This window comes from Vidua chalybeata, chromosome Z (genome assembly GCF_026979565.1).
Source record: "Vidua chalybeata isolate OUT-0048 chromosome Z, bVidCha1 merged haplotype, whole genome shotgun sequence".
Classification (NCBI taxonomy): domain Eukaryota; kingdom Metazoa; phylum Chordata; class Aves; order Passeriformes; family Viduidae; genus Vidua; species Vidua chalybeata.
In genome coordinates this window covers 11,675,100-11,683,569 of record NC_071570.1, presented here as the reverse complement: position 1 = coordinate 11,683,569, position 8,470 = coordinate 11,675,100, and the positions used below count along the sequence as shown (strand labels likewise).

Sequence of the window (8,470 nt, the reverse complement as noted above, 5' to 3'; positions counted from 1 at the left end):
CCTGCATGCATAAAGCTGTCAGAATGAGACCCTCAACAATTAAACCATACAGACATTCTGGCACGAAGCATTGTTTAATTTCTTGTTCAAGAATTCTTTGAAGAAGTAAGTGTTTCTACAACACACCCAATTTTTTTTTTTCAGCCTGTCACATGTGGGATTACCTCCTTTATGCTACGGAACAGAGACTAGATCACAGTTGGCAAAACAAAACAAATCAAAGTACAACCTTTTAGCTAGAGTCTCTTTAGAACTTTTTTACATCGCCCTTACTACAGTGACAGGACATACTATCATTGAGACTGCATTTGCATGGTAACAAAAAGCTATTGCTAATTCTTATCAAGATTTAAACTCTAAAAATACTTTCATTCATCAGCTCCAGATTTATGCTTACTGCTCTCTTTCCACAGTATTCCACCAATCAGTAGTCCTTCATATTTGAATTTTACTTCATCTTACAGGAATATGGGAAATGAGGGAGCAGAGTTATCCTAATCTGTATGTCTTGTAACCAGGCCTTTCTTTCACAACCCCTTACACTGCAAGTGCTTCAAAAGGCAAAGTGACTCTCTCCTTCTTTTGTCTCTCAATGCCAAGATAATAAAGCCCCAATGTTATGAGGACTGGGGAGTCTACCATAAACTTCTATTCCTGGTACTATATTCTCTCCCATTCCACCCACACTTTCCTTTTGAATTTAACCAGAACTTGAACCAACAAATCATACTTCATCCAAGACAAAGGGCGTCATTCCCATCTTCACTGAAAGTGACCAACTGTTTACTATCAACAGAGATGATCGCTTCCTAATCAAGGTCCTGTCAAGTCATGTTAACTTCACTGAACAAGGCAGATCTAGCTAATCAAAATTGCATCGTGCAAGTCAGTCATCAGAACAGAAGCTGTTTTTTCCCTTTCTAACATTTCAACCAGGAGTAGCAAAACCACCCAAGAAGCTGAGCACGGATTCCAGAACCCAGCAGCAGATCTGCTTTGCATTCTTCTTAAGGCATTACACCATTTAACTATTCCTTTGATGGATCCATTATCTACATTTCTTCAGCCAAACACAGTAAAAGTAACTCCAAATATTGCAAATATTTTATACAATGTAGCAGTCAGGTTACAAAAAAATCACAAATGTACATAACATATTAGAAGCAAAAGAGAGCAGAAGGGAAGGAAAAAACAAAAAAAAGGGAAGTTTTTACCAGATGTGTTTCAATTTATTTTGATTAAAAGTTTGCAAAGATCACTGGAGCCTGCCATACTCACATACCTTCAACCTACACAATCAGCACAATTAGCTGAACAGGCATAATTTTAAAAGCAAGTTGCCTTTTTTTTTTCCCCAGATTATCCACAAGTAGTGCAAAAACTTAGGAGAGAAATGACTAAAAATATTATGGAAATGTACCTGAAGCCTCTGGTCTCACTGTGATGGAAATATATATACTACCTGCAAGACTCATACATTCTGCAGGAAGTCATTCCTAACACTTATTAAAAAAAAAAAAAAAAAAAATATATATATATATATATAGTCATGATAGTATTTCCACACCATAGGACAAACAATATAATGGAAAATATGATCAATGAACAAAATGCTGGTGTTTTCCTTTATGAACTCTGTTTTCTCCTGCTTGGTAATAACAACATTTTACGCTCAAAATGTTACTAATAGAAATTTTATGTATGGCATACATACTTCTATTTCATATCGAAGATGGACAAAATCATCTGACTTTAATATTCTGATTAAAAAATCCACATATCACTGTCCTTTTTTGATATACCAAAAGCCACTTGATGGCATTCTTGTCTTTTATTACATGATTCATTATGATTAAGTACATAGATGGCTGAGTTAGTGGCAAAAAATCCCATAATCCAAAGATGATTTAAGTAACAGGTCAACACAGAGTCTCATGACTGGTGGTAAGACAGTGCAGTGGCTTGTACACTACCCTTCCAGCAGTGTCATGGGTGTGTGCCTACCAAAAATGAGATACCAGGCTGTGTGATTTAGCTACAATTGTTTTTTTAAGGAAAAAAAAAAAAAAAAAAAAAAAAAAGCAAAGCAGTAACACCACTGTCCTGGCATTATGTCACTTTTAAGGTATCTGTTTCTAATTCTCAAGGACGTATTTCAAGGCCATTGTTCAACATGAAAGAGCGTAACTGACAGCATCTCTACTGCTGAGAGTTAGTTATTGTTAAAAAGCTGTTTTTTTCCAGAAAAGAGGAAAGTGTCTTCTTCCTCCCCCCACCACCCTCTCTGATATCCACAGGCTTCCCTTTCAGCTGTTTGGTGGAACACTCCAGATCTGCATTGAGCAAATCAGCATCCTATACCATGAAACTGCTGCTCCTCCTGAGCCTCCCCACCAACTGGAACAGAAGCTGGTCAAGGTAATTCGCACTAAGACTGGTGCATAACACTGATGTAGCCTTCTATGATGTAAGAATAAGACTGATTGTTTTCATTGGCACAATTTTTGAGACATTTCCTTCCACTGACCCATTTTGAAGTTCCTGTGTCATTCAGCTCATGTGCTCATTCTATTAGAATGTTGGTCTTATCTACACCTTTCTCACAACCAAAGTCAAAATTTACATGGCATTATATTAACATGTTTACAAAGAAGTCTGGAATCCATCACTGCAGTCTTTTCCATACCAAGTAGCCTGAGGAGTAAATTTGGCCTCTGTCACATTTAGAGATCAATGCAAGATCAAGCCATCAGTGATAGCCAAAAGTCACTGCTTATTCATTTACTGTCCAGTGGCTCTAAAGGCATGAAATGCTTATTTTTCAGAGTGTCTTACAATGTTTCATTTCAGGTTACTGGAATTGCATCACATAGCCCAAGGTTTCTTTATTTTTCTTGGACATGAACACTACCTCTATTAACCACTCAATAGTTACCTTGTGCACAACCATGCAACCAGTAGCTTAGTAGAGAGCAAGCTCTCTCTAAAAAAGAACATTCCTGAGAGGCAAACATTTGGGATAAAAATGTTTGCCTACCTATGTGGAGACTTTGAGAAACCAAAGTCAAGTTTCCCACAAATACATATTGATTTTTGGAGCCTAAGTTCTCAGCCAAATTTTAGGTACACAATTTTCTGAAGAACCTCCCTTCTCTGAAGACTATGGGCCTCAAAGTGTTTCCATTTGAGCACCTGAGGGGCAGACACAGTTCTGCTTTGTTTGAGCAACACCAACTTTTAAATTTTTTTCAGGACTATAAATGTGTAGCATTAGATCAATTCAGCAAACTTGTGCCAGTGAAAACTAAAAGCAAAAGAATCATACCTCTAATAGTCATGAACATCTCACACAAACAATGTTTTTGTTTTATTTCTTTGAAAGATGCTGACCTTTTTGATAAATCAGGTGTATGGATAAGTATCCCATGCAGTGCTTATTTTATGGCAATAGCCAAGACAGAGAACCTCTACAATTTGCAATACGTGTAATTACTACAGCAGGAGGTATAGGAGATAAAATCCCTTACAACTCAGTGACCACATACAAAGACTGAATAATATTCCAATGTGTTCACCTGGGTCTCAGCCTTCACTAACCAACCCAAAAAGCAGCAGTGTACAGAGAAAGACGCTGGACTTACATGGAGAACAGATATCCCGCCTCCACCTTGCCTTCTCACCCTTCAGCACTCTCTCTCTGCCAGGATGGGAACCAGAAAGGGATTTCATACCTCTCTCCCTGACACCCTTCACAGCCCATCTCCCTCAGCTTTGACTGCCATTATGGGCTCTCTTCTACTCCACTTCCTCATGGAATGCTGTTCCCGTGTACATCTCTGTAACACGTGTATACAGGTGTTACTCAAACACTAAGCAATGAAGCTAGTTTCAAACCATCACAGTGGTACACAGATAAGCCAGTGAGACACAATTCTGCCTCCCTATCCTAACTGGGTACCACGATCACAAATAGTCGCACATGCCACAGGGCAGAAAGCAGTAGATAATGGTACCAGTGACAATCTCCGTTTTTACTGATAAAGAACATAGACCTTATGAGAAAAAAACACAGTAGCCAAATACTATTCAGAAAGGGTTGAAACCTCCTATAAAGAAACTGATAAAAAGAGTTGAAGTTCTACAGCAGATATGAAGACTATCCTGTCTCTTACTGGGCACAAAAAAATTATGGTCTTTTGATTTAAAGCTTCCTGTTGCTCTCTAGGGAGTTCTGTCTTCATGTTCTCTCGGATGTTTGAGCTTGTCTGGTGCTGCTCTTTGTCAGCAACAGAATATAGTTTTTCTGCACACAGACAGTTTTAGTCAGCATCCTGACAGAAAAGCAAGGAAGACACCACCTTCTTCAGAATTATCATTCTTTAGGCCTTACAGGCAAAACCATTTGCTAGGAGAAAGTGCAAAACACCTTCTGGAAGTCCAAGTTTAGTCAGTAGCGGAAATGGGACAGGTTGGAATGTCCACTTCTTTAAGCTTTTAAAACAACTGCTTATAGAGCCACAACTGCTATTGGTTTACGTGGTTGATCTCTGAATATATTAACTACTGTGAGATACTGATACATCTAATGATGTATCTAATGATGCTAAGGATGGCTGTCATAAATCCATCAGGATTACATTATAAAAATGTAATGCACAGATAAAGACTTCACAGAAAGTGAATGAAACTGAGGTACCAAAAAAATCTGTTGAGAAATGGTGAGCTTACAAGAGCTAGAACACAGTGGTTAACAGTCAGTGTCTTAAAGAGATTACATGGTCATTCACTGGACTGTGCAGCAGCTCAATAAAAAAATATCTTATTAATCATGTAACTAGACATGATCTCTGCCAGCACTGCACTACAGGCAGTAAGAAATTGCATGCTGTGTTTGTCTAGGTTTTCTTGCACAGCATTCGCTGAACACACATTTCTTCATCTGTATAGCACACATGGAGCAGCTGTTGTGCCTATCCAGGTTAAAAGAGCCTGCACCCTACCAGCTCCCTTCCCAACATACAGGTAGACACTCTATTCTTATCTTTCTCCCCAGTTATGTCCTAAAAAGGACACCATCTATAACATCATCGCATCCCAACGAGAAGATATAATCAGTATCAATATCTCTTTAGTGCCAAAGACTTTAGGATGATGTAAAAGCAATATCATATCAACCATTTATATCACACTGAGAAAAAGATAACACCAGGCTCTTCACTTTTACTTTAAAAAAGTGGGGGGGCCAGGGGCAGGGCGGGAAGAGGCAGAGATAAAAACCTACAAATGCAATAAAAAAGCTAACAAAAAACGCCCAACAACAAAGTGCTTCAAAAGGCTGCTTTTTATCTTTCAAGCCATCATATGATATGAGTTAAGTTACTCCTTACACATGCTGGGGATGGGTCCAGTGTTGCTGTTACAAATTTCGTTAATTATGAATAGCAAAAATAAAAACACACATCAAAGTTGCCTTTTCATTCTGTCACAGTATGATAAAGTTTAGAGCTGTGACAATGACACAAAGCTGTCTGTATACTCAGGAAGACAGCCCAACAACAGCTGCCGCCGCTTGTAGTGGAAAACCTTCCCTGCAATTTTAGGAACTAAAACCTTTTCTTTCTAAAAATCAGCTAAACTCCAGTTTTTACATGTATACATCTGTATTGCCTATAGCCAGAAAAATATTCTTTCTGATTAGGTAAAACAGATAGATTGCTAAAGAAAAAGAGATATTTTGATTTCTTGCTTGGTGTCTATCTAGGTTGAGAGAGTGGAAAAGTGCAGGGGAAAAAACAGCGCACCAAAATGAACAAATTAAACAGTACTAACTTAAGGGGAAAAAAAACCAAAACCAATAGGTAATGAGCTTTGAAACATACAATAATATACAAAACTGGTACCTCACAATTCAAGCTTTTCAATTAAACATAAAATGCAGTGGCTGCTTACTGAGCTGCGACACATGTCCTTGGTAACAGGATATGAGCTGTTCACCTCTGGGTCACTGTTCCTAATCCAGCCAGGAACAATAGTGACCACAAGTTGTTTACCATCTGACAGCTGTTTGCTAACTTATGTGAAATGAGTTGGTGGTCTCAGTCCATTTCCTGTGGGGCAGGTGTCCACATTATAAAACAGCACTGTCACAACGGGCATCCTTGTTGACCAGCCCAACAAAGAAATTGAGGAATGAATGGGCATGGAGAGCAAACTATACTTCCTTCGAAAGACGTCCCTTCACGTCACAACAAAACCATAGCTTTCAGTGGAGAAGCCCAACCACTGAATTTTATGGCTCAAGTAGCAAAGGAATAGTAGTAGCAAAAGTGTCTTAGACTCTGCCTTCAGCAGCTAATACAGATTACTGCAATTCTCCCAACAGTTTATGGTCACATAACAGTATATACCCCATGAGGAGCAAGCTGAATTTTTATTCTTCAGTAATTTAAGATAACAGCCAAGCACACTTCATAACAAGCAAAAATCCTCAATTGTACACAGAAGTGGCAGAGTCTAGAGGAGTTCTGCTGAGAAGGGTATGTAAAGGGCTTCAAGGTCTAAAGCTAAAGATTTCAAAACAGGTGAATATAATTTCTTTAAGTTACTTTAGGTTGAATAAGAGCTTCTGTTGGGTAATATGTTGCAAACAATTTGCTATGTTGTTCCACAGCAGTCAGTTTTCCTCTAGGCCAAACTTTTCATTTAACCTCTCAGTGCCCTTTCCTCAAATATGTAATTGTTTTCCTGTGTGGTTAAAACCCGCATTTTTAGGTCTTTTCATCTGTACTCCTGGGATAGCACAAATTTCATCTGTACACGGAGTAGCACAAGATTTGAATGCAGTCTTTTTTAAAGGAACAGCAAACAGCAATGCAAACAGAGGCAAACAGCATCCAGAACCTTTTAGAGGATATCACTTCCTAAATAGCACTTTTAGGAGATGGCAAAATTAACATAGAAAAATGAAAGGAATGAACATGTTATGACACAGGGTACAGCTCCTTTCAAGTTTTCCCTACCAGCTGCTTGCTGTACCATCTGTTGTTGCCTAAGCAGTTTCCTTCTGAATGGCTTTGCACTGAAGCAGAACTGCTCTCACTGTTGGACACAATCAGGTCAGGTCAGCACTCCCCCCAGCACCGAACCTGCTGCCTGTCACAGCTTCCCCCACCTCGATATTTCTTACTGGCCACCAGCTCCCAAGGCCGCGCCGCATCTGTCAGGGGGCCCATTTTTCATCGGGCGCTCACCATTCACACCGAGCAGGACAGAGCGCGTCTCACTTTGTGCGGGATGCACTCAGAGATTCCCGTCAGACATACTGAGCGTGCAACCATATGGCCAGGTTTATGCTGAAGCAGGAATGGTCGGTTAAAAAAAAGCCAAACAAATGGCCAAGCACACCCCTCAGCACGGCTTTTATTTTCTGCTTTGGGCCGCTGTGACCGTGCTGGTGGTTTTTCACTATGGAGCCCAGTGCGGAGGTCCGCGCTTCCTCTGCACCTTGGGCGGCGGCTCCAAGGTCTGGGGCGGGAGGAGGCCGAGGGGACGCGGCAGCGCCGCGGGGGCACACAGCGGGGCCCCACCAGGAGCCCTGCCAGGACCCGGCCCTGCCGCCAGCCCCAGCCCTGCCCCAAGGGGACCCTCCGGCCCCGCGGGCCCCGCACAAAAGGCCGCCCCGGCCCCGAGGCGCTGGTGCGTTCCCAAGGCCGCTCCTTCCCGCGGCATCTGCGCAGGGAAACACACATCGCTGGGAGCCACTTTCACGATTTTGTTGCGAGCGGGATTAGCTGGATTAGGGGCCGATTCATAAGGACCCCCTGTGGCTGTGAGGAAGTTTCATCACAAGGTCAGTGTGGTGTGAACTATATTCTGTCAACACCACCACTCCTTATAGCCGGCTACAAAAAATACAAAAGGGGGGGCGGGGGTGGGGGGGAAGGAGGAAATTGCAAGTGAAATATATGAATGAACAGTTTACAGCAACAAAAAGATTTACCGATTTCTCCTCAAATGCTTAAAAATATGTGTACCCTTCAACGCTACGTTCCTTTAAAACAAGAAACCTGTATTAGTCATTTTTAATTTATAAAGAATTTAGTGGTTTAGGAGGTGGGAGGAACCTGGGGAATAAGTGTAGCAACCCACACACAAAAACCACAGAGGAACTTCTGGCACTTAGTTTAAAACCAATCATGCAGCTCCAAGATTGTTGAACTGTTGATATTTTATTACATTTAATGCTGTCACCTTCAAGACTATTTAATTCCTACCCCCCTAAGTGCATTAAGTAACAGAGACATTAAAAAAAGGAGGGTTGGATTGAAGAAAGGAGAAGGTGAATTAAAGGGGTTTTTTTGTTTGTTTTTGCTCTTTAAAGCATAATTACCCACCTTGTACTTCCCCCACCTCCCCCCCAGCAAGATTCCTCTCATCCCATCAAACATCTCTCAAAGACTGCAACAATTTT

The 8,470-nt window shown here is 40.8% G+C and overlaps 1 protein-coding gene across 1 annotated transcript in view; it reads right to left on the bottom strand.

The window, feature by feature from the left end:
* PTCH1 (patched 1) overlaps window positions 1–8,470 on the bottom strand; it is a 65,612-nt gene that overhangs the window by 43,961 nt on the left and 13,181 nt on the right. The window contains exon 3 of the mRNA XM_053931392.1: window positions 7,284–7,728. Within this exon, the coding sequence (XP_053787367.1) occupies window positions 7,284–7,728 (445 nt within the window). The remainder of the gene's footprint in view (window positions 1–7,283; window positions 7,729–8,470) is intronic.